This window comes from Aotus nancymaae, unplaced genomic scaffold (genome assembly GCF_030222135.1).
Source record: "Aotus nancymaae isolate 86718 unplaced genomic scaffold, 86718_ANA_hifiasm-v0.15.2.pri h1tg000008l, whole genome shotgun sequence".
Taxonomy (NCBI): domain Eukaryota; kingdom Metazoa; phylum Chordata; class Mammalia; order Primates; family Aotidae; genus Aotus; species Aotus nancymaae.
This window is the reverse complement of record NW_026988419.1, coordinates 50,944,362-50,971,798: the sequence shown is the minus strand read 5'-3', so window position 1 is coordinate 50,971,798 and position 27,437 is coordinate 50,944,362. Positions and strand designations below refer to the sequence as shown.

The 27,437-nt window shown below is 42.0% G+C and overlaps 1 protein-coding gene across 1 annotated transcript in view; it reads right to left on the bottom strand.

Moving 5' to 3' along the window:
* Positions 1–22,229, bottom strand: part of CERKL (ceramide kinase like) — a 138,977-nt gene extending 116,748 nt beyond the window's left edge. The window contains exon 1 of the mRNA XM_064373284.1: positions 21,992–22,229. Coding sequence (XP_064229354.1) covers positions 21,992–22,229 — 238 coding nt within the window. The remainder of the gene's footprint in view (positions 1–21,991) is intronic.
* Positions 22,230–27,437: the final 5,208 nt, after the last annotated feature.

Here is a 27,437-nt window from a genome sequence, read left to right as displayed (position 1 = left end):
CCACATGTAGCTGGCAGCAACGGTATTGTACAGTTCAGATATAGTACACTCCCATTTCAGGAAGTCTAACTGGACAGTCCTCCTTTAGAAAATTCACTCTACATTTGTTTTCTGTGAGACCCAACTTACCCTAATAAAAAGCTAAAAACTTTGAGAATATTTTTATACATTAGTAGACCTGTCAAAACATTTTAAAACTTTATAGGCAGATAGTATTTGCAGTTACTATGGAACTTTGCATCCATCTTTTAAAAATATCTTTATATTTGACAGCTTAGGAACAGAACTAAATCTTTTTCTAAAGAGGCATTTTTTTTCTTAATGTGTAGACTGATGAATCAAAGCATCATGTTTTACTGAGTAATTAGTCCTTCAATAATTCACATGAGTAATAGGTCATATTGGGGTTTAACCCCGGCTTCCATTATTTCTGACCACACAGTCTACCGACAGATGTCTCACTTGGGGTGTACACAACAGAACACTGGGTATCTGTTTCATGTACATCTGTTCCCAAACAGCTTAGACAGATTAATACTTAGAATATACACTGCTCTGCGAAGTCCCACATAATCACTAACTCTTGTTTTGAAATTTTTTTCTCGTTTTCAAATTTTTGCACATTATCTTTCACACTGCTGAGTTTCAAGTAAATATATAAACTTAAAGCTCAAGAAAATCATTTTGACTCTCTTATAACAATAAGAAACACTTTCCAGGCCTTATTTTGAAGCTCAGCTTTCTCAGATTTTCTAGTCACTGCTCTAATTCAGCTGAGCTCTGAGTTGTGGCAGGAATACACTTTTGAGAAAACAACATGAAATTGGTAACTTGAGAGAGCAAGTGTATGAAAAATAAAGTTATAAGCCATAATTATGATTCAAAAGCCAAGTTTTATTTTTTAAAAACCTTTGAAACATATTTGAATGCTAATCAAGCATAGTGTAAAATCTTTACTCAAAAATTTGATACAGTAAAATGAATGAAGAATGGATGAGCTAGTCCTTTTATCCATCATGAAACAGCTGCTTAAAACTAGCCTCAACCAACTCTTTTCTTCCAGAAAATTGTTTCTTCCTTTCCAATGACAATACCTACGCCAATTGCAATTGCCCACTTCTGGTCACTGTGCCCCAAAGCTGAGTAAGGAGAGCAAAGGACTTTGACCTGTATTTCCCAGGTGGTTCTTCTAATTAGAAATTCATTAGGACTGTGAAATTCCTGTTGTAAAATACAACACCCCTCCACACACACCAGACGGTTGCCCCATTGGCCACTAAACCTGAGATTTATTTGACAAAATTCCCTAACACCTAAAGGCCATAGAAATAGATATTTTCTTTAACATGAAACTTCATAGGTGGTCAGAACTGCCAGTACTTAGAGACAATATCATAGAAGCCCCTCACTTTGCCGATGAATAAACCAACTCAGATGTGTTAAATAACCTGTGCAAAGTCCATTACACATCTTACCATTTGCTGAGACTAGATATCTTCCTAGGGCCTTCAGTGGCCATCCTGAAACCTTTTCTACACCACAGATGGAAGCAGATTACAGAGAGCTGGGGGAGGGAAGCTGTGAAAGATCCTGTAGTGCTTATTCATACTTCAAGACGCTATCCGTTAGGAAATTATGAAGTTAATTTCATGAATCATAATGAGCATTTGTTTGTAATGAAAACAGAACATATCAGAGTGACTTTTTTTTGAGACAGAGTCTTGCTTTGTCATCAGGCGCCAGACTGGAGTACAGTGCCACGATCTCGGCTCACTGCAACCTCCACCTCCCAGGTTCAAGCAATTCTCCTGCCTCAGCCTCCCAAGTAGCTGGGACTACAGGCACGCACCACCACACCCAGCTAATTTTTTTATTTTAGTAGAAATGGGGTTTCACCACGTTGGCCAGGATGGTCTCGATCTCTTGACCTCGTGATCTGCCTGCCTCGGCCTCCCAAAGTGCTGGGATTACAGGCGTGAGCTATCGTGCCCGGCCCTGAGTGACTCTTAAATGGCAATGGAAAGAATTGTTTTGTGAAATTTTTGTTTTAGATAATTCACATATCAGTACAGAAATATGTATATTATTTGTCAATCCCTAAAGGGCCGTCACTTCAGGGGACCGAAAAGAGTGGAGGAGACACGTATTTCCAACATGAGATAGCATTATGAGCATTTGGCATCTCTGTCACAGAGATCCCTAAACTGATCATTCTTAAACATACTAATGTATGAGCTTAACATTGTCTAATCTTACCCATTACTTACTCTCCCCATCAGTAGTTTTTCCTTTATGGGAAATAATGACACTACATTTATTCACACAGGACAGTAAACAAATCCTGCTTTGGGGAGGCACAAAAATGCCTGAATCTTCTGCTTTAACATTTCAAATAAAAGCTTACCACTTGGTAAACACATGCCCTAGAAATTTGTCCTTGGTTGAGATGTAACCAATGCCAACAGGTGATTAGCGATGCTTTTGAAAATACTAAACACTGAAAATATCTGATCCAATATCAGTACAAGCTAAGGGATAAATCATGAAATATGCAAATTAGCCTGTGGTATCTGTCTACATCCCCTTTCTGAGGTGTATTCACACTTTTTGGCTTCTCACACCCGGTCCCTGGCACCATACTGGGGGCTGGCACTATTGGGCACAGCACTTGACCTGCTCTGCCTTGGCAGGGTCCTATGACCCAGAGTTGTCTGATCTCTTGCAATTGACCTCAAAAACACTCACCTGATCCCTCTGTCATTCCTTCAGGATTTTTCTCTCTCATAGGTCACAGTTAACTTGATAATTACCTTATTTTAACATGAACTCATGCATGATTCTATAATTAAAATGGCTATAATTTAAGATTGTAACAGAAAGATTATCAAGCACCACTGCAGTCAATGAAAAAGATATTTTTTGAATTGATGATAGCCTTTTATAAACACAGTTTATATTATAATGGCAGCATCCTAATCTATTTATGCCCTGGCTCAGCATTTTCTACTCTGCAGCAGAGCAACATGGAACCTTCCTGCCATGAACCTCACATCAGAGAAGTGGGCCAACCTTAACTCTTATAATAGAAATTCTGGAATAACTCAAAGTTGAAAAGAATCTCAAGGAGCTTACCATACAATGGGGAAAAAAATCAAAGTTTTATTCAATGTCTCAGTATATGAGATCCAATTACGCCTAAAGAAGAAACAACTGTAATGAATCTTCATTAATTTTAATGAATGTAAACATGTAGTCTTTCAAATAAAAAAAAAAAAAAAGGAAGCACAAAAGAAGCTAATTCCCAGCTGCTGGAATGGCAAGAAAAAGTGCATACAGAACTAGTTTTGTAATTCTTTCAATTACAGGATGGTAAAATATGAGGGAACTACTGAGAAATAAGGATGCAGAGAAAGGCAGGAGCCAAGCATGGAAATCTTAAGCCATGTTGAAGAGTGTGTCTCTCACCCCATTTTCTACTTCAGTGGGCTTCAAACAAGACAGTCAATTCCTGCTAGGCAAAGAAGAAAACCAAGCAGACAGACTTGGGGTCTTTTACCCACTATTCTAATCAAGGCACCTGTAGTTTTCTGTTATATACTGGGGATGCATTTAAGAATTTTTTCTAAAGAGTTTTGATGTTTAAAAGAGGGGAGAGGGGAATATGCTTTTGTAGTTGATGAGGAGTTGGTATCAAGTATGTAGGAATGTTGTCATCAAGTTAGACTAGGCCAAACTAAACCTCATGAGACCAGTAAACCAGTAATGAATTCATTCATTCAACAAATGTTAGCTATACGCCAGGCACTCTTTAAGGTGCTGACAGTGAAGAAAAAGATATTCTGAATATCTTCCCTCTCCCCCATCTAGATTTAGTCTCCATCTTTCTCCACCTCCCCTGTTCCCTGGGAGGCCACACTGCATGAACTACACCAAGTGCTCCCCTTGCCCTCTGGTTTAAAGTTGGCTTTGGACTGTGAAATGGGCCAGAAAAGAGGGAGATTGGATAATTTAGTCCCCACTTCCCTCCCTGCAGAATTAGTGAGGAAATCAGTCAAGCTGAGGCAAAGTTCACAGCTCCTGCCTAGTGGCCTCCTCTACATAGTCTCTCTGAATCCAGGTTCAGGCACCTGCTCCTTCACTGTGAGCTTAAAAATAATATCACCTGCCCAATTATTACTAGTCCCAAGAGTACTTCACTATCCCTTATCCTGCCTACACGTTTATAAATACTGACTTAAAAATTCTTCAAGTTATCCTAATATAAACATGCCATTTTTTTCCTATTAGGACAGTCACTAATGTAACAGATGAATCCTTGCCATCTTGAAGTGGGGTGGCAGCAGAAAGGACAGAGATTACACATATAGTATACAAGAAGATAAATGCCACTGAGGAATATAAGGCAATAAAGGGAACCAGGAGTATGTAGCAGATGGGAATTTTATACAGGTGATCAGAGAAAGCTTTACTAAGAAGCTAAGATTTGTGCACAAGTTCAAAGGAGGTGAAGGAGTAGGTCAAGCGAGAGAGTATAAAGGCCTGAGCTAGGGCAGTGATTGGTTGGACAGAGAATAATCGCAGATTTGAGACATACTAAGTAAATAAAGTAGGCAGGATTGGTGGGTGTTTAGAAATAGTGAGTAAGGGACAATGAGGCTGGGGTTACCCTCAGAATCCTGACTTAGATAACATTCCAGATAGCCTCCTAAATACTCCTTCACATACTAAGCCCCTATTTCATTAAATAGATTTTCTGTGCCTTTCTTCAACTTTCCTCCCTCTGCCATTTATGTAATGCAAAAATTTCTTTGCTTGTTTTTTTAAAAAAATACTTTTCCTCTGACTGGGTTATTTCAAAAAATCTATTCTCAAATTTTGAAACTCTTTCTTCTGCTTGATCTAGTTTATTCCTGAAGCTCTCAATTGTGTCTTTTATTTACCACTGCATTCTCCAGATTTCTGTTTTTAAATGCAATTCTATGGATCTATCCAACATAAGTTACAAGCTAATTCTAGTTATCCTAATTATTGTCCCATAACTTACACAAACCTAAGTAGCAAAGTTAAATATTCTGATAGCTGATGCTGAATAACTAGTAGGGTCCATAACCATGATAGGGAACAAAAGATCAGTAGTCTACAGAGCAAGAAAAGTTGCTTTCCTGATAAACTTACTAAATTTTTGGCACTCCTGGAGGTAGATGATGGTAGATGAAAACCACAATGGGCAATACTACCCAGAAAGCACGTGACGAGGAACAGCAGATCAGACAACACTTCTTTGGACTCCACCATTTGGCAGGCAGATGGAATGAAGTCCCCATGGGAGACTGATAAACTAGGTGCTGGTGGTATTACAGAAGCCAAGAGAATTAAGTCAAAGTCAAATGAAGGAGAAATACAAAAGATAAGGACTGAAAGTTCCTACTTGATTGAGCAATTAGAAGACTTCTGCTAATCTTTGTTTGAAGAGTTTCAGTAGAGAAAGAACAAAGCCAGGTCTCAGACGGTTGAAGAATAATTAAGAGGTGAACTAACGGAGGCAGAGGCAGTGAGAGTAAGCCAATTTTTCTAGGAGCTTATCAGAGCAAGGGAAAACAAAAAAAAAAGAAAAAGAAAAGCAAAGTAGCAGCTAAAGAAAGAAGCTTGTAGGATCAAGGCAGGGAACCGTTAGAATGGGAGAGTCCTGAACATATCTCTGTGCTTAAGTTAAAGAGCTGGTAGACAGTGAAGGCTAAAAACCAAAGAAAGAAAGTGTAACAGATGAAACAAATTTCTAGATGAAGATGAAGAGATGGGATTGGTTTGCCTTCAGTAGAGATGACAACATTTATTATGTGGTCATGGGTAGAAGCAAGTGAAGGGGAATGGAGGTGAAGGTCACCAAAATGGAAGAGGTCTACAAAGTCTGAAGTTTTAATAATGATTGTGATATAACCAACACCAATGGCCAGACTTTGGATAAAGAACACTGTGAGCCAGACAACAAAGTTTTAAATAAATATGGAAGAAAAGCTGGAGAAAATCATCCTGGGGAGCCCAAAAGACAGATTTTCAGCCCTTTGAGCCTGCAAGTGTCCAACCTGACAATCAGCCTGACACACCTGTCCCTAGCAAAACTATACCACCGTCAAAAACTCCTTTAGCCTAGGCCACTGAGGCAACCACAGACATTGCTGATGAAGATTACAGCTGAAAAAACTACACAGAGACCATGCTACTGAATCCACCCAAAACCAAAGCCAATGTACCATACCCAAACAACACTCTAGGACCCATCTACAGGAAAAGTCTCTCCCTATGAAAAGTACTCCTTACAACTGGAAATGTGACTATTCCACCAGATGTGCAGATGTCACAAGAAACATGAAAAAGCAAGGACATATGAAACCCCAAAAGGAACACAAAAGTCTCTAGTAACAGACCCCAAAGAAAAGGGTTTTATTAAATGCCTCAAACAAAATTGAAAATAATGACCTTAAGGAAATTCAGCAAGATATAAGAAAATACAATCCAATGAAATCAGGAAAATGTCTTAAAATGAATGAGAAATTAAAACAGGATATATCATTTAAAAACACAGAAATCTGAAGAAAGCAGTGAATAAAGACACAATTGAGAGCTTCTAGAATAGAGCAGATCAAGCAGAAGAAAGAATGTCAAAATTTGAAAATTGGTTTTTTGAAATAACCCAGAGGTAAAGTATTTTTAAAAAATTTAAACAAATTTTTGCATTATAGAAATGGCAGAGGGCAGCACCGGAGAGAGATCCAAGATGGCTGATCACTAGCAGCTCGGGCTCGTAGTTCCCAGTGAAAGCGCAAAGAACGAGAGGACGCCACACTTTCAGACGAATATTTGTTGCTCACGGACCAGGAGATTCCCAGCAGAGGAGCCCCACGTGTCACCAGGGTGACTTTTGTGGCCGGCGCAGCGGTTTTGCTGGTGTCTTAGCGCACCAGTTTTTGGTGCAGAGTCCGGAGATTCCCGGGCAGAAAAGCACCTTCAATCTTAACACCGCTATTTTGGCCGGCACAGTGGATTGCTCAGATTTCGGCGCTGGGAATCAACAAGTTGGACGTCTGCTCAGAGACCTAGTTAGAAAGTCGGTAATTACAAAGACGACAGATGGATAAATATATAATGAAGGGAAGAAATCAGTGTAAAAAGGCAGCGAATACTCAAAATCAGAATGCCTCTCCCTCTACAGGGGATCGCAATTCCTCATCAGTAACGGAACAAGGCTTAATAGATTACGAGTGTGTTCCAATAACAGAAGCAGGTTTCAAAACGTGGATGATAAGAAACTTCTGTGAATTAAAAGAACTTGTTCTAACCCAATGCAAAGAAACTAAGAACCTTGAAAAAAGGTTTGACGAAATGTTAACGAGAATGGACAATTTAGAGAGGAATATAAGTGAACTGATGGAGCTGAAAAACACAACACGAGAACTTCGCGAAGCATGCACAAGTTTAAACAGTCGAATTGATCAAGTAGAAGAAAGGATATCAGAAGTCGAGAACCAGCTCAGTGAAATGAAACGAGAAGACAAGATTGGAGAAAAAAGGATGAAAAGGAATGAACAAAGTCTCCAGGAAATATGGGACTATGTGAAAAGACCTAATTGACGTTTGATAGGTGTACCTGAATGTGATGAAGAGAATGAATCCAAGCTGGAAAATACTCTTCAGGATATCATTCAGGAAAACTTTCCCAACCTGGCAAGGCAGGGTCATATTCAACTCCAGGTAATACAGAGAACACCACAAAGATATTCTTCAAGAAGACCAACCCCAAGGCACATAATTGCCAGATTTATTAGGGTTGAAATGAAAGAGAAAATACTAAGGGCAGCCAGAGAGAAAGGTCAGGTTACCCATAAAGGGAAACCTATCAGACTTACAGCGGATCTCTCAGCAGAAACCCTACAAGCCAGAAAAGAGTGGGGACCAATATTTAACATCCTTAAAGAAAAGAACTTTCAACCCAGAATTTCCTATCCAGCCAAACTAAGCTTTATAATCGAAGGAAAAATTAAATCCTTTGCCAACAAACAAGTATTTAGAGAGTTCACCACCACCAGGCCTGCTTTACAAGAGCTTCTGAAAGAAGCACTATACATATAAAGGAACAACCAATATCAGCCTTTCCAAAAATATATCAATAAGAAAAGAACATTAACACAACGAAAAATTTACACTAACTAATGGGCAAAACAGCCAGCTAGCATCAAATGCCAGTATTAAAGTTATATATATTCTAATCGGATAAAAAGCCAAAACCCATTGGTGTGCTGCATCCAGACCCATCTCACATGCAACGATACACAAAGACTCAAAACAAAGAGAAGGAGGAAGATTTATCAACCACTCAGAGAGTAAAAATAAACAAATAAATAAAAAGCAGGAGATGCAATTCTCGCCTCTGATAAAGTAGACTTTAAAGCAACAAAGAGCAAAAGAGGCAAAGAAGGACATTATATAATGGCAAAAGGATCAATGTAACAAGAAGAGCTAACGATTTTATAGATCAACGAGAAAGAAAATTAACAAGGACATCCAGGACTTGAACTCAGACCCGGAACAAGTAAACTTAATAAACATTTATAGAACTCTCCACTTCAAATACATAAAACATACATTACCACCTCACACCTATTCCATAAGTGACTACATAATTGGAAGTAAATCACTCCTCAGTAATCGCATAGCATTTCATAGGTTTAAATGAAATATTGATTGGCTGCTTGTTTGTTATTTTCTTCCCTTATTCCTTCCTGTTTACATCAAGTATAATTATTGGTATAAAAGAGGTTTTCAATACCCATGACTAAACTGCATTCTAGCCTGGGCAAGAAAGCAATACTCCCATTCTCTCTCTCTCTCTCCCTTTTTCTTCCTCTTTTTTATTCTTTTTCTTTCTTTCTAAAAAAAAAAAAAAAAGAAAGAAATGGCAGAGGGAGGAAAGTTGAAGAAAGGCACTGAAAATCTATTTAATGAAATAGCTAAAAACTTCCCAAATATTGGGGGAGATATAGACATCCAGATTAAGGAAGCATAAAGTTTCCCAATTAGACTAAAACCAAAAAGATTCTCTCTGTGGCACATTACATTAAAACTGTCAAAAGTTGAAGACAGAATTCTAAAAGCTGCAAGAGAAAAGCATCAAGTTACATGTAAAGGAATACTCATTAGACTGTCAGTAGATTTCTCCTCAGTAACCTTATTACTGATGTAGGCTAGGAGAGAAAGGGATAATTTATTCAAGGTGTTAAAAAAAAAAAAAAAAACCACTATCAGCCAAGGATAAAGGATACCATATCCAGCAAAATTAGCCTTCAGAAATGAAGGAGAATAAAAGCCTTCCAAGACAAGCAAAAGGTGAGGGAATTCATCACTCCTACACCAGCCTTAAGAAATGCTTATGGGAGTGCTACGGCTGTAAATGAAAAAATGATACCTATCATGAACACATGTTAAAGTATAAAAATCACCAATAGAGGTAAATTTATAAATCCAACGCAGAATGCCCCCAAGATATCATGGTACTATGTAAATCTCTGAGTCCTCTAGATGAAGGTTTAAAGTCAAACTGGTCAAAAACAACAACAGCTACAATGGCTAAGGAACACATGGTGAGGAAGGAGACCCAGGCATCTAGGATCACCTCCCCCTTGACTTCCACACTACATTTCAATAGAAGAAAAGGCTGGCCGACTGGTGCCTCCTAAATCACCTTCCTGTAAATAGCAGGCATGGTATAGGGGAATGTCTCCAGAAGACATTGTTTTTACCTAAACAAGATCAAAGCCCCAGACCACTCCTCCATCTGGAGACCAGAAACCCTTTCACTTGTAATTCCTAAAACTGTAAACCCAAGACCCTTTCATATGTGATTTCTAAAGCTATAAACCCAAGACCCTTTCACTTATAATTTCTAAGGCTGTAAACTTAAGATTCTTTCACGTGTAGTATCTAGAGTGTAAGCCTATATAAAGGCAGAGCTTCTCTTTGTTACGGGAGCTTGGCTGCTTGGACAAAACATAAAGCCTTGCTCCCAGGCCGTAATAATAAAACCCCTTCCTTTTCTAGTTCGGTGTCTGAAAGGTCTGTTTCTCATGGCTGCTCCTGCTTCGTTTGGTTCGCTAACTGGGAAACGAGTTTCGGTTGGCAGACGGCCAGAGAAGCCTCTTAGATGGTTTGCCTAGCCCTTCAAAGCATCCCTACAGGGGGCTCCTGCCTAATGACACAGTTCCTGAAAGTGCTCCTGGGCAGGTGTTTGCCCAGTGGAGAGCCTCGCCAGAGCAGAGCAGGAAAGCCCCCACAGTGTGGATCCACCCAGTGGCTGAACACCAAGACGGAACGGGTACTAGGAACATCTGGACAACAGAAACATGGTAGGATTGGTCCCGGGAAACCTGCCCACCTCCTTTAGATGGAAGTGTGGCCTGATCACCCACGGGTGCCAGATTTGGCACTTTTGAGCTTGGCACTCTCTCTCTCTCCCCACTTTTTTGTAACTAACCTTGGAAGCTGTTGCTTATGGTTTCATTTTGGGTGGAGGGAGGAGAGCATTTGTGTGTGTGTGTATAGGGGTCCAGCTGGACTCATCAGCTGTGAAAGGTGGGAGTATCAGGCCCATTAGAAGGGGCCTCATACTTCGATCATTTTGTAAGGCTAGTTGGAATTAGAGACAGTCACATAAGGCTGAGTGGAGGAGCCTTTGCCATCTAGGCGTTGTAAAAGGATTGAAGTGAGTGTAAATTGGAGAGTGTGTACTGCGTTTTGCTTGGTGGGAACTGCTGTGGGTGGAGTAACACTCTCTTAACTGTGGGAATTGTTTTTTTGGAGCGTAGGCATGGGTCACGCTCATAGCAAACCCACTCCTTTAGAGACCATGCTGAAAGACTTCAAGAACGGATTTAGTGGAAATTATACAGTAGCTATGACACCAGAGAAATTAAGGACTTTATGTGAGGTACATTGGCCAGCACCTGGGGTAGGTTGACCCCCCGAGGGGACCCTCGACAGGTCTCTTGTCTCCAAAGTAAGGCATGAGGTTATATGCGGTGAGCTAGAACACCTTGATCAACTTCCATACATAGACTTATGGTTGCAATTAGTTTTTGAACCCTCCAAAGTGGTTAAGAGGACAGGCAGTGACTGTTTTAGTGGCCAGGGGACAGACTGCTAGGAAAAATCCCCCCTCCCCTACCAAGAGATGCGGACTCCCAAGATCTGGTGCCTGGACAGGGCAGAGTCAGTGGCAGAGACATGGACCCCAATGTCCTGGAAGACCCAGCGGTAGAAGAGATTTTGATACCAAAAAGCCATGGGCTCTTGTTGACCTACTGCAAATGATTATTCAGACTCATAACCCCACTCCTGATAGGCTGCTTATGTATCTTTTTAACACAGACAAGAGGCTGGGTGAAGCGTTTCACATGTATACTCCTTTTGATCCCGAAAGCCCTGAAAACCAATGCATGATAAATACGACATCTGTCAGTCAGTGTGCAGAAGACATCAGATGAAAATTGCAGAAACAGGCAGGATTTGCAGGCATGAATGCCTCACAGTTTCTGGAGAGAGATAACCAGGTGTCTGTGAACCAAGAAGCAGTGAGCAGTACAGAAAGTCAGAGAAAATCAGTGTCGGGCTCAATGAAATGCCAACTTGATAGCTGCTGCTATTAGATGAGCGCCCTCAAGAGTGTGGGGAAAGGGGGGTTCCTGGAAAGCCCCGCAGTCTGCCCCGCCGCGCCTGCAACGTGATCAGTGTACTTGCTATAAAGAAGTGGGGCACTGAAAGGACAGGTGTCCCCAGCTAACAGGAAAACAGGAAGACCCTAAAGCGTAAGTCTTCAGACAAAAGTAAAGGAGCTCTGTTCAGTCTAATGGAAGGGCCACTGGACTAAAGCAGGGGGCCGGGCTCATTTGCCCCCAAAGAGCCCAAGGTCTGGACGACAGCCCTGTAACCCCCCATCGAAGGAAACAAACCAGTTTTGTTAGAGCTACTAAGGTGTTAGGAAAACAGACTCTTATACTTGCTGAACTGCCCCTACCCCTCTTCTCTGGCAAAACTTGTTATGCTCATTAAGAGCTACAACTATCATATTCAATAATGAGGACTCCCTGCAGCTAAGACTGCCTCAGGCAGGGGTTATCCAAGCTCTCACCATCCCTCAGGAAGGAAGGTGGAGACCTTCCCTAACCAGGGACTGAAGACTGGTATTTCCACCCAGGCCAGTGCAGGGCTTGCGTTTGGTTAATCAGACTACAGTGACTTTGCACCCACTTGCACCCAACTTGTGCATGCAGTTGGGATTATTGCCATCAGAGGATAGTTGGTTAACTTGATTGGAAGAATACTTCTTTAGCATTAGACTGGTCAAATGCTATTTGCATTTCAATGAGAAAAATCCAGAAACAGGTGTGACCACCCCGTACACCTGGTCCCAGCTTCCCAGGGGCTCCGAAACTCTCTCACCATCCTTGGGGAGGCACTAGTCAGTGACTACCCCCCAGAAGTTTCTTGCTAAGGACTTAGGCTGCATTTAGGCTGCATGCTGCCCCTATATGTTGATGACCTTTTATTGGGACACCCCAGAGCAGCCGGGTGCACAAAAAGAACAGTTGCCTTACTTTGGCACCTGGAGGACTGTGGGTATAAAGGGTCTAAAAAGAAAGCCCAGATTTGCCGACAGCAAGTGTGATATCTGGGGTTCACCATCTGCGGGGGGGACGCAGCCTAGGAGCAGAGAGGAAGCAAGTCATCTGCAACCTGCCAGAACCCGAGACTAGAAGGCATGTGAGGGAGTTCCTGGGAGCCATGGGTTTTGTAAATTGTGAATTCCAAACTTTGCAGTACTGGCCGAATCTTTACACAAAGTGACAAAGTGGGTAGGGGAGAAGTCAAGAAACTGTTTGAATGGGGCAGAAACTAAAAGCGAAACTTTCATCAGCCCTGGCTTTGGGGCTATCTGATTTAACAAAGCCTCTCATGATGTATGTGTCAGAAAGAGGAAAAAAAAAAAAAGGAATGGCAATTGAAGTTCTAGCATCAACTCCAGGAAGAATTTAAATATGAAAGCACCCCACACAGTAGTGACCCTAATGAATACCAAAGGACATCATTGGTTAACAGATGCTAGGCCTACCAAATACCTGAGCCTGAGAAAGTGAAAATCTCCGCATCACCATTGGGGTTTGTGCAACACCCTAAACTCTGCCACTTTGCCCCTGGTGCCAGGAAACCCATGAAATAACCCGTGTGCTGTTTCGAGATCTCATCCCTAGGTTTGGACTGCCACTGTGCATTGGATCAGGCAACAGACCAGCATTTGTGGCAAATTTGGCCCAGAAGACAGCAATGGCCTTGGAGTATTACTTTGGAAACTGCACGCTGCCTATTGCCCTCAGAGTTCGGGAAAAGTGAAAAAAAAAGGACCAGACCATCAAAAATAGCTTAGGGAAAGTGTGTCAGGAAACAGGATCAAAGTGGGTACAGGCACTTCCCTTTGTGTTATTCCAAATTAGGTGCACTCCCTCTATGAGGACAGCATATTCCCCCTGTTAAGTCTTATATCATAGGCCCCCTCCCATACTCCGGGCACTCCAGCGAACTCCTGGGAACTCCTCAGGAGTCAGGAAAGATTGAGTTAGGATGCCAGTTACCAGCTCTAGAGAGAATCACTCAGGATATTTCAATCTGAATAAATGAAAGATGTCCTGTAAGCTTATTCTCCCCAGTTCACCCTTTCTCACCAGGTGATCACATGTGGATAAAGGACTGGAATGCAGCCCCTCTAAAGCCACAGTGGAAAGGACCCCAGACCATGATCCTGACCACTCCCACAGCCGTAAAGGTAGAGGGAATCCCAGCCTGGATCCACCACATCTGTGTGAAAACCAGCAGCAGCTGAGACTTGGGAAGCTACACCAAACCCAGACGACGACTGCAAAATCACCTTAAGAAGGACAACAAGCCCTGCTCCAACCACATCCGGGAAACTGGCTGGTCCACACACGGCCGAAGCATGAGGAAATTCATCATGGGACTTGTTCTTAATATTTGGACTTGTACAGTAGGGACATTAACTGATTTTGAAGAATGCTCTCAGTGTGTACACCAGGTTACTAAGGTAGGACATAAAGTCACTGCCATTCTTTTGTTCTCCAGTTATTAAATGTACAGGAACACAGAAGGGAACCTGTTTATATAATGGTACTCAGTATAAGGTGTGTAGTCCAGGGGATGGACAGTCCAATGTATGCTACGACCCATCAGTGCCCCTACACATGCAACTTTTGAAGTTAGATTCCTAACAGGGCAATGGAATAGCCCTACTAAATTAAAAGCTAAAACAGAGGACAATGGAAGCCCAAAACAGGTTATACTAAGGTTTGATGCCTGTGCAGCCATCAATGCCTATCATTTCAGTAGGGGGGGTTGTGGTTCCCTTGGATGGGAACAAAGTTATGCAAAAGAGCATAAGTATATCGGCCAGAGAACCTACTGGTGCAGTAATTGCATTTTGGGATCATGCGTCATCTGGGCCGCTTGGAAAAATAATACAAATAATCCCATTCATCTTGTAAAAGGGAGACACACCACTCCAGGGAGTAAGGTCCCTTGTGTCTCAGGACATTATAACCCAGTAGAATTAATAATCACAAATCCCCAAGACCCTAAATGGGAAAAAGGGGAGAGTGTAATGCTAGGAATTGATGGGAAAGGGCTTGACCCTGGAGTCAGTATCCAGATTCAGGGAAAAATCCAAAAACACTCAGCCCGGTCAGTGTACCAGCACTTTTATGGTATATTAAATAAACCAGTGCCGGAACTTCCAAAAAAGACAATTTGTTCCTCCAACTTGCTGAAAATATGGCCCATTCCCTCAATGTTACTTCTTGCTATGTATGTAGAGGGACGACTATGGGTGACAGGTGGCCATGGGAAGCCCGTGAGTTATTACCCTCTGACCCTGTCCCTGACCTGACCTCAGTTCAAAGCGTTCAAACCAACAGTTTCTGGGTTTTAAAGGTTTCAATTATTGGACAATATTGTTTGGCCAGAGAAGGAACAGACTTCACTGTTTCAGTTGGAAAGCTTAGCTGCATAGGGCACTGATTGTATAATGAAGCAGTGGACACTATAACCTGGAGGGGCTCAAACTATACAGAAAAGAACCCCCTCCTAGAATTTCCAAAATTACAGGATGCTTGGAATCACCCTGGGGTCCCGGAGAGACTGGACAGCCCCTCCTGGGTTGTACTGGATATGCGGACATAGAGCATACCTACAGCTGCCCGAAAGATGGACAAGTAGCTGTGTCATAGGCATCATTAAGCCTTCTTTTTTCCTATTATCTGTTAAGACAGGTGAGCTGTTAGGACATCCAGTCTACTCCGCCCGGGAGAAAAGAAGTCTGAAAATAGGTAAATGGGAAAATAATAAGTGACCACCGAAAAGAATTATTGAGTACTATAGGCCTGCCACAGGGACAGGGAATGGCCCATGGGGACACTGGACTCCCATCTATATGCTAAATCAGATCATCCAGTTGCAGGCTGCCTTGGAAATACTCGTTAATGAAAAGGGCAAAGCTCTGTCCATTTTGGCCGGACAAGAAACTCAAATAAGAAATGCCATTTAAGAGAAATGGTTGGCTTTAGATTATTTGCTAGCAGCTGAAGGAGGAGTCTGTAAAAAATTCAAACTAACCAATTGCTGCCTGCACATAAACGAACAGGGTTGTGCAGTTAAGAACGTAACCACACTAGCACACATGCCTGTGCAGGTATGGCATAAATTCAACCCTGAGTTCTTGTTTAAAGGTTGGTCCTCAGACTTGGGAGGACCAAAAACCCTCATCATAAGTGTGATAACAACAGTGGGTGTTTGTTTACTACTCCCCTGCTATCCCCCCTTGTTCCTCTAAATGGCTAAGAAATCCTTTACTGCTGGAATAGACCACAAAAACCACATCACAAGTGTTTTATATCCATCATTATCAATCAGTTTCTTTAGAGGATCTGGAAAATGAGAATGAGAGTGGGGGGGGAGGTGAGGAAGGCGACCCAGGCATCTAGGATCACCTCCCCCTTGACTTCCACACTGCATTTCAATAGAAGAAAAGGATGGCCAACTTGTGCCTCCTAAATCACCTTCCTGTAAATAATAGGCATGGTATGGGGGAATCTCTCCGGAAGACACTGTTTTTACTTGAACAAGATCAAACCCCCAGCCCACTCCTCCATCCAGAGACCAGAAACTCTTTCACATGTAATTCCTAAAACTGTAAACCCGAGCCCCTTTCATATGTGATTAAATTATAATTTAATCATAGAGATTAAATTCTCTAATTGAAAGTTATAAAGTGGTTGCATGACTGGAAAAAAAATTCAACTACATGCTGCCTACAAGAGGCTTACCTCGCCATTCAAGACAAACCAAAAGTGAAGAAATGGAAAAAGATATTCCATGCAGTCAGAATCCAAAAGTGAGTGGGAGAAGCAATACTTATGTCAGACAAAATAGACTAAGTCAAAAACTGTAAAAACGTCATAATGCTAAAGAGATCCATTCAACAAGAGGATATAATAATTGTAAACAAACATATACTCAATACCTAAGTATCCAGATATATAGAGCAAATGTTCAACCTAAAAAGTGAGATAGACTTCAACACAATGATAGTAAAAGACTAATACCTCACTTTCAATAATGAATAAATTATCTAGACATGCATACATACACACACACCCCAACACAACACACAGAGATCAAGAAATATTGGATTTAAGCTGCACCATAGACCAAATGCACCTCGCAGACACTTACAGAACATTCCATTCAACCGCTGCAGACACACATTCTTCTCAAATGCACGTGGAACACTCTTGAGGATGGTTCACATGTTAGGCCACAAAACAAGTCTTAACAAATTTAAAAAGATAATATCAAGTATCTTTTCTGACCACAGCATTATAAAACTAGAAATCAGGCCAGGTGCAGTGGCTGATGCCTCTAATCCCAGCACTTTGTGAAGCCAAGGTAGGCAGGTTGCTTGAGCCGAGGAGTTTGAGACCAGCCTGGGCAACATAATGAAAGCCATCTCTACTAAAAATACAAAAAAACAAACAAAAAAATTTACCCAGGCACAGTGGCACATGCCTGTAGTCCCAGCTACTTGGGAGGCCGAGGTGAAAGGATTACTTGAGCCCAGGAGGCAGAGGTTACAGTGAGCCAAGATCACACCTCCACGCTTGAGCCTGGGACACAAAGCAAGATCTTGTCTCAAAGAAAAACAAAAGAAGAAAAATAACTAGAAATCAACAACAAGAAAAACTGACGACTTCACAAATCATGGAAACAACATGCTCCTAACAACCAGTTTATGCACCTACAACAGCCAACTGGTTTTTTTAAGATGTCAAGAATATACACAGGGAAAAAAGTCTCTTCAACAAATGGTAGTAGGAAAACTGGATATTCACATGTAGAAGAATGAAATTAGACCCCTCCCTCTCACCATATACAAAAATCAACTCAATATAGATTAAAGATTTAAAATGTAAAACTTGAAACTATGTAATTACTAGAAGAAAACAAAAGGGAAATTATTCTCAACACTGAGCTGAGCAAGGATTTTAAAAATAAGACCTCGAAAGCACAGAGAAAAATAAGATTACATCAAACGAAAAATCTTTGCACCTTAAAGAAAACTATTAACAGAGTGAAAACAGCTGCAGAATGGGAGAAAATATTTGCAATCTATACATGTGACAAAGGGATTTAAAAAAATCCAAAATATAAAAGAAACAACGAAACAGCAAAAAGAACTTGATTTTTTTTTTTTTTTTTTTTTTTTTTTAAAAGATGGGGTTTCACCATGATGGCCAGGCTGGTCTTGAATTCCTGACCTCAGGTGATCCACCCACCTCAGCCTCCCAAAGTGCTAGGATTATAGGCGTGAGCCACCACACCCGGCAACTTGATTTTTTAAATAGGCAAAAGACCTTAATTGACACGTCTCAAAAGAAGATACACAAATGACCAACAGATACATTTAAAAAAATGCTTAATATCACTAATCTTCAGGGAAATGCAAATCAAAACCACAATGAGATACACCTCACTCCAGTCAAAATGGCTATTGCCAAAATGACAAAAGAAAATTAGTATTGACACAGATATGGAAAAAAGAGAACACTTAACACATTGTTAGTATGATTGTAAACTAGTACAGTCATTATGGAAAACAGCATGGGAGTTCCTAAACAATTAACAATAGAATTTCATATGATCCAGCAATCCCACTACTGGGTATATATCCAAAGGAAATAAAATCAGTATGTTGAAGAAATCTGCACTCCCATGTTTATTTCAGCACTACTCACAATGGGCGAGACATGGAATCAACCTAAGCAGACAATGGATGAATAAAGAAAATGCGATATATAAACATAATGGAATAATAGCCATAAAAACAAAAATAAAGTCCTGTGAATTGTGAATGGATAAACCTGGAGGACATCATGTCAAGTGAAATAAACCAGACACAGAAAGAGAAATACCACATGATGTCATTCACATGCAGAATATTTTTCTATTATAAAAAAGTTGATATAGGTAGAGATTAGAATAGTGGTTACCAGGGAAGAGCAGGGGAGAAGGAAGGACGGAGAGAGGTTAGTCACCCGATACCAAGGTATAATTAGATAGGAAGAATAAATTCTGGTGTTTTGTTGCATAATAGGTGACTATGGTTAGCAGTAAGATACTGCATATTATAAAATAACGAGAAGCTTTTGAATATTTTAACCCACAAGGAAATGAATATGTGAAGTGAAGGATACACTACTCTGATTGGATAATTGTACAACATAAATATCAAAACATCAAATAGTATCTCATAAATATGTGCAATTACAATGTGTCAATTAAATTTTTTTAAAACAATTAAAAAGTTATTAGACCAGCTGTTGGATCTGGTTGAGTTAATGTGCTTAAGCAGCACATGCATAACATTATATCACACATTTGATTTAAAATTTTTTTTGACTTAAAAAAAAAAGTGAAGATACTTTTGTGCCTCCCAACTTGACTTATAGCCTGTTTTTGAAAGCCTCACTTCTACAGGGAAGGGTAACACATCCATTATTCCAAGTCACCCCTGAACCCAATAAAACGAACTACAATTACTATGGTTATGCTCATTTACCCTGTCAACAAGACCATCAATTTGCCCCAATTTTGGCAGTCATAGCCTTCATAAAATACATTAATGTCTTTGCTCATTACTCAGATGGAAAATTAGAAAAAGATCACATGGTATTTTATTTCATCAGTGAAAACAATTAAGGCACTATGAGGTTTAAAAACTAAGCAGCCTTGGTGGGGCATGGTGGCTCATGCCTATTATCCCAGTACTTTGGGAGGCCGAGGCAGATGGATCACGAGATCAAGAGATCAAGTCCATCCCGGCCAACTTGGTGAAGCCCCGCCTCTACTAAAAATACAAAAATTAGCTGGGCATGGTGGCACATGCCTGTAGTTCCAGCTACTTGGGAGGCTGAAGTAGGAAATCGCTTGAACCTTGGAGGCAGAGGTTGCAGTGAGCAGAGATGGCGCCACTGCACTCCAGCCTGGCAACAGTGAGACACTGTCTCAAAAAAAAAAAACAAAAAACACTACCAGCTAAGCAGTCTTGAAAACGTACATATGTTCTAATAATGTCCAGTGACTTCCCCTACCTACCCTCATCCTTTTCTGAGACAGCCAGACATGGACATGCTCTCCCCCGACCACATCCTACCATATCGTGTCCTCCCAAGTACAGTAACTTTGATATAGCTCCTCTTCCATTTCATCTTTTACCACTCACATCTATGTTTATTCAACAACAGAAAGTCTTTCTCACATTTAAATATATCATCTCTTAATATCTTCCTATTTCCCAGTGTTTGTTTTTTGTTTATTGTTCTTTTGAGATGGAGTTTTGCTCTTGTTGCCAGGGCTGGAGTGCAATGGCACGAACTCCGCTCACTACAACCTCCGCCTCCTGGGTTCAAGCAATTCACCTGCCTCAGCCTCCCAAGTAGCTAGGATTACAGGCACGAGCCACCACGCTTGGCTACATTTTATTTAAATAAAACATCTCTTGGTTTCTTCTATAAATAGAAGTATTTACTAAGGTGATAGGCTTCTTCTGTGCCTTCAATTTTAGAGGCCTAAAGTGGTTTGAATACTAGGTATTAATTACAAAAAAGAAGTACAGGTGGATCTTTTTCGTAATTAATAGTAAAGGAAAAGAGTAGTAAAGGAAAGAAAAGGTACACCTGTATCTTTTTTGTAATTAACAATAAAGGAAAAGAAAACCAAATGGTTTTAGGGCATAATTAAACATAAAGAATCAGTACTTACAACCTTTAAAGTTACAAATCTGTCAAGATGTATTTTAGAACTCTACTGCCAGGAGTGCTAATTGAACCTATTTTTCTCAAGCACCACTCAATATAAAACAGTGTTTCTTTTCTCATGTCATTTTTTTCATACACAAATACTGCAACATTGGTTTGTGTGACCTCTCATTGCACAATGTCTCATTTTAATTCTATAGTATTTCAGCAGCATTGTAGGTTAAATTGGCTCTTTGGGCTAATCCAAACTGTAATTATGAACTTCTATATTGCATAACTGGAATTGCCTGAAAGACAAATCATTCTATACCATATGCCTAGCTTTTAATTTAAAACATTCAAGAAAATACTTCATCTTGGTTTTTAAAACACCTGAAAACATTTTAATTAAGGTCAAAGACCATTTTCATGAAGTGACCAAGCGTGGCACACGCAGCACAGGCCGAATTCACAATTGCAGCCAGTGCTGGGGCCCTGGTAGTTGGTTTCATAGACTTTTGAGGAAGAAACTTTAAGACAGTGACTCTTTCTATTCTGTAACATAAATAGCCCACTGTGTCTTGTTTTCCAACAGGAATTTTTTTTAATTTCATAAATTTGTGTTCAACTAAAAGAGGTTGAATATCAAATTCCAAGGTTTCCCAAGTCATCTCCTCGCAAGTAGATGATCTTGATATGGTAGTTCCTCACATCTAAGCTCACCACTCTCAACTAAGTTAATTCAACAATGGGGAGTATTTCTGGAGTTTAGACTTGAAAATAAGACTATATTGTAAGATGGTCTTTATAAGATAACTGTAAGTCTATAAGACTATTTGACTAAGACGTGAAAATAGATTCGAAGTATTTGTTATAAACTACAGCATTATAACTTTAGGTAACTAAAATTTTAAGTCAATAAAAGGCAAATGTACGCAAACCGCTTGATGTAACTAACCATCGCGAAACTGTAATCCAATATTCTAGGGTCAATATCAAAAATCAAAAGTTTCGAGACTGAGCCTGAAGAAGTCTTGATTCTAGACAATGGCAAGGAAGGTGAGGGGTAGAAAAAAATCCAGAATCACTCCCAACGCTCTGGGGTTACATTTTCAAGTCAGCAAAATGAGCGCTGGATTCAGAACTTATGTGTAGGCATATCTGTAAAATGTTTATAGTTTCAGTGGAACATCAAAGTTGATGGAGTAAAACTTTTTCCACTTGGAGTGGCGGAGTAAGTGACCTTCTCACGTTTGTAAATTATCTCCCCTTTGGGGCTCCAGATTTTCTGCCGAGACGCTGCGCAAAAGCCCAGCGTCACGTTTGCCCGGGGAAGGTCCCAGAGGCGGGAGAAAGCGCGGTAGCGAGAGGACCCCTGGGGGTTCTGGGGTGGGGCAAGGGGCGTGAGTTCCCGGCTGGGAAGCTGGAGGAGGCGTCTTGGGGACTCGGGAACCTGTCCCGGCAGCGTGGAGAGCGGGGGAGGGGAGGAGAGAGGAGGGTGGAGTGAGAGCGCGCGGTGCTGGCCTCGGGCCGGGGAGAGGGAAGAAGTGCCGAGGGAGGCGAAGGCGCTGAGGCCCGGCACTCACCCGCCGGGCGCTCGGGCAGAACGGGCCGCCACCGAAGGGCTCGCTCGCTTAGCACCACGTCACAGCTGCCCCTCCTGATCTCGAAGATGCCCCGGAGCAGAATCCGCTCCGCCGCCGCCTCCGTCTGCTGCGGGGACGTTAACGGCGCCGAAGGCACAGCGGCAGCCTTCGGGGGCGCCTCTTCCTCCCGGCCGCCCTCCAGGGCACTCACCCGGCTCCTGCGCCTCCTCCGTGGCATGGCGGAGCGGCAGGCTGGGCCCGAGCCGGGAGGCCGGGGAGACCTTTGGAGGAGGAGATGGAGGGCGCCGCAGCCCAGCTCTAGCCGCGTCCTACGCTGCCACAGCAACGACGTGCAGGGCAGGGACCCAGGAGGGAGGCGGGGCGGGCAGGCGGGGCCGCGCCAGAGCCAGTCCAGCACCCTGGCCTTCCAGCCTCCCCGCTTCGCCACTTACCACAAAAAGACCCAGCTGGAGGGAGAATAAGTGGCTCCCTCGCCCAGCTTCTCTTGTAAAGTAGGATTCCGCACTTACCGTAACCCCCAGTTAAACCAGCGCTCCTCAAACTTTAACTTGCATATCATCCGTTGGGCATCTTGTTCAAATGCAGATCCCTGTTAAATAGGTGTGGGGCTGGCCCCCAAATATCACAAATGTAGAAACTACTAGGTGATGGCTCTCGCTGGCCACGTAACACACTTGCAAGGGTGGAAGCTTCCGTTTCTCCACCTCCTTTCCAGAAGGTTCCCTGGAGAGCAGAGTAGGTGCTTTACAACCCTGTTTCAGAATACTAGCGCACCTTCAAAACCCCTGAGGGGAAGCTAGAGATAAGGCCCTTGTTTGCATAGACAAATTTGCATCTGACAAATTCAGTATTAAAGTTTAAGTGCCTCCAGGTGTAAGCATTTAGGGTCCTACTTTTCCCCAAAGTATCTCCTCTGCAGTATTGTCTTTGCCTGGGTCTTGCACTCCCTTGAGGGAGATGGCAAGCAGCAGGGCTTCTCCTCCACGCACTGAAGTAAAGAAGTGTCACCTGGAAAAGGAGTAGAGCCCTGGGAGGTTCACCGTTTTCTCTTGATAATCGAGATTTCTAAAATCAGCTGCAGGTTACTTTGGAAAATACAGAGAGTCTGGAGGCTAGTGATTCTCAATAGTGACTGCACATTAGAGTTACCTGGGGAGCTTTTGAAAACCCAGATGTCCAGGCCGCACTTAAGACAATTAAGCTGGAATCTCTGGAGGTGAGACCCAGACTTCCGGATTTTTAAAAGTTCCCAGGTAATTCCAATGCTCGCTCAGCCAAGGCTGATAATGGCTGCTCTAAGCAGTGTGATAACACTGGGAGCTGAGTGCTTGTAACGGGGAAGCAGCCAGGAAGAAAGAGTCGCTGGGAAGCAGAGCAGAGTGGGAGGCAAAGCAGAAGGCTTTAAAAAAAAAAAAAAAAAAAGGTCATTATCATATTGAAAACAAGTTAGGAGTAGGGGAGTTGCAGAGGAAATTAAATTCATAGGGTTGTAGATCTAGTTCCAGCATTCTAGTGCCTAAACAGTTCCATCATAGAGGCAGCAAACTCTTAGATTCTGTCCTCATTCCTGGTCACACTACAGAGTCGCAGAAAAAGCTATTTATAGCAGGAGTTTCTCAAGGTTCTTAGCTCAGATGGTTTGTAGCCCTAACCAATTCCCCATCAAACATAAAGCGCTGTGCACCAGTTAAGCTAGGACGCTTACTGTTTAATGCTCTAACAGTAAGTACCCAAGCTTCCAGGAAAAGCAAGGAAGAGCTTCACTTTGATCTGACTGCCGTGAGCTATTTCTTAGAGCAGAAGTGCAGCTGCTGCTAAACCCCATGCAGGCTTCAGGTGGCTCTGCTCAGCAGTCATTAGTGGGAAAAGGATGGTGCCCTTTGCAGAATGAGTTGCAGTTCTGGAGTCAGCATCTTGTATTCACAGCTGTTAGGCAATCAACACAATTAGAGCTCACTGGCATTTTAAAAGCTCACCCAGAGCCATGGCAAACAGGCCAAGCCAATGGCTACTCCTTAGGACCTTTGCAAAGGGGCAAGTTGACATTTTTCAAGCTTCACTCAGGCCAGAAAGTCAAAAACAGTGGCTCTGAATTGTCCTGACAATGGAAGTAATAAGAGTTGTGTTTCTTTTCTTCTCCCCACCCCCCAACCCTTCAATAAGCTGTCTTCTTCCAGGGCTGTAAAGGCTGGAGTGCCCTAGGGCTCTGTCTTTAGGATCTATCCCCACACACTATCCCATGCTTTATGTACTATCCAGAGCTCTGCAAATGATGTCACCAGCTCCAATCACTCCCCTGAACTTCAGATATTATGTCCAACTGCCTACCTGACATCTCTACTTGGCTGTCCAATAAGCTTCTAAAACATCTAAAATCAGACTCATGATTTTCCAGCCCAAACCTGTTCCTTTCAGAATGTTTCAAATCAGTAGTGTCATCAAAATCCTTGAAATCATCCATGTCTCCTTTGTCTCATACCTTCAATCTACCAGCAAATCCTGTCCATTCCATCTAGCACGTATAGTCCTTTCTGCCTGCTCTCATTCCAATCTGCACTTCTGCACTTCTTAGCTGGACAACTTCAGGCTCTGTTCCCCGAACCCATCTCTCTGCTTTCCCTTTCCGCTATGCTGGCACCTCCAGCCCAGAGCTGATTTTCCATTTTGGAGTTACATTGTGGCTTTAAAAAGTAACAAGAGCATATAACCCTGCTCACGACCTTTCAATGACTTCCCATTATTCTTGGAATAAAGTCAAAATGCTTAGCAAGGTGAGAGGTCCTTCATATTCTGGCCCCTGGCTATGTCTCCAAGATAACCTACTAACGTTTTCCTCTTGACAGTCCTCAAACACTCTGAGAATAGTCGCTTCTCAGAGCATTTGCTTTTGCTGTGCCCTCTGACAGGACTGCTTTTCCCCCCACCAGATGGTTCGTTCCTTTACTTTGCTCATTTTTCTCTTTAAAGGCCACCACCTCAAAGAGGCGATTCTTAAGCACCCTCCATAATTCACCATCCTGTAAACCTGTGTATTCATATCCTACTGCTGCTGTATCCAATTACTAAGTCCACAAATTTAGTGGCTTGAAACAGAATAAATGTATTATTTTACATTTCTGGAGTTCAGAAATCCAAAATCAGTTTCACAGGACTAAAAGTGCCAGCAGGCCTGTATCCTTCTTTACGCTCTAAAAGAAAATATATCTCCTCTTTTCCAGCTTCTAGAGCAGCAGTTCCCAACCTTTTTGGCACCTAGGACTGATTTTGTGGAAGACAGTTTTTCCACAGATGGAGGCAGGATTGAGGGATGGGCATTTTGAATGCATTAGATTCTCATAAGGAGCACAGACCTAGATCCCTGCATATGCAGTTCACAATAGGGTTCAGGCTCCTATGAGAATCTGGTACTGCCACTGACCTGACAGGATACTGGGCTCAGGTGATAATGCTTGCTTGGCCATCACTTGCCATGCACCTCCACACACCTCCGGCCTGATTGCTAACAGGCCACAGACAGGTACTACTACATGCTGTAGGGACTGGGGACCGCTGTTCTAGAGGCCACCTGTGGGTTTTGTTGTGTTTGTTTTGGTTCATGTTCCTTTGTTCCATCTTCAAAGCCAGCAACCTAACATCTGTCCTTTTTGCTTCTATCCTGCGATCTTCTCTTTTCCTCTGTCTTTGACTTTTGTCCCTTCATCTTACAAGAACTCTTATAATTACATTGGGCCTGCCCAGATAATTCTTCATTATATTTGCAAAGTCTCTATTGCTATGTAAGGTAACATATTCACAGGTTCTGGGAATTGAAACATGGACATCTTCAGGCTGCCATTAATCTCTCTACCACAACCTGCCTTATTATTCTTTACAGCACTTGTTATTAATTCTTATTACATACGTCTTTATTATCTAGCTTCCCCACTGAGTTAGTGCACTTAATAACAGTACTGAAATATAGAGAACACTCAGTAAATTTTAAGTTGTTGTTAGAATATAAGCTCCTTGAGGGCATAGAATTTATTTCATTCACCATTGAATTTCCAGTATCTATCACAGTTCCTAGTAAACAGTAAGTGCTCAATTAATATCTGAAAGAAGTAATGAACTTCTTCGACATTTATCTGTAACAATGATACAAAGATACCCCAGTTTTTTTCACTTTAGTTTCTGAAGATCAATTTTCTCATTAGTGATTCATATATATATTATACTAATACATAAAAATTGCTTTCAAAAAACTTTCATGGCCGGGCGCGGTGGCTCACGCCTGTAATCCCAGCACTTTGGGAGGCCAAGGCGGGTGGATCACGAGGTCAAGAGATCGAGACCATCCCGGTCAACATGATGAAACCCGGTCTCTACTAAAAATACAAAAAATTAGCTGGGCACGGTGGCACGTGCCTGTAATCCCAACTACTCAGGAGGCTGAGGCAGGAGAATTGCCTGAACCCAGGAGGCGGAGGTTGCGGTGAGCCGAGATCACGCCATTGCACTCCAGCCTGGGTAACAAGAGTGAAACTCTGTCTTAAAAAAAAAAAAAAAAAAAAAAAAAAAAAACTTTCAGAAAGCTTCCTGAACATTGCTTTCTCTCCTTTGGCTGAAGCTTGGGTGTTTGATTCCAGAGCATTAAACAGTACAAGTCCTAGTTTAAAAGGCACTTTGTTGCTTTAAGTTTGGAAGGGATTTGACTAGATCTGGAAATACAGTCTCCATCCCTGGTTCTTAAAAATCCAAGTCTGAGTAGAACACCATAAAAAACATTCCGCTGTTGTTAACATTGTTTTCGAGAGGCCTTTAAGTATGTTCTGAAAACAAATACCCAAATTTCCAAAAGAAGGGCAGCAAATCCTGAGGTTATAGGCCAATGGGACAGACTCCAGAAGCCTGGGCCACCTTCTCAGAACCACAGATGGAGGCAGAAAAATTCACAGCCGATAGAGACATTCAGACCCACTGCAAAGAGGGCAACAGACAAGGAAGTCTAATTCCAGTCAGGACCAGCTGCTATGGATCTGAATTTTAACCAGTGGGTAATCCTATGGTAGTCCCTTTGATCTCCCTAAGTCTCTGCTGAATTAGAAGTTTGGAGTTTATGTGACAAATGAGTGAGGGCTTTTGCTATAAAAATTATCATCAGGCTGGGCGCAGTGGCTCACGCCTATAATCCCAGCACTTTGGGAGGCCGAGGCAGGTGGATCACGAGGTCAAGAGATTGAGACCATCCTGGTCAACAAGGTGAAACCCTGTCTCTACTAAAAATACAAAAATTAGCTGGGCATGGTGGCGCGCGCCTGTAGTCCCAGCTACTCGGGAGGCTGAGGCAGGAGAATTGCTTGAACCCAGGAGGCGGAGGTTGCGGTGAGCCGAGATTGCGCCATTGCACTCTAGCCTGGGTAACAAGAGCGAAACTCCGTCTCAAAAA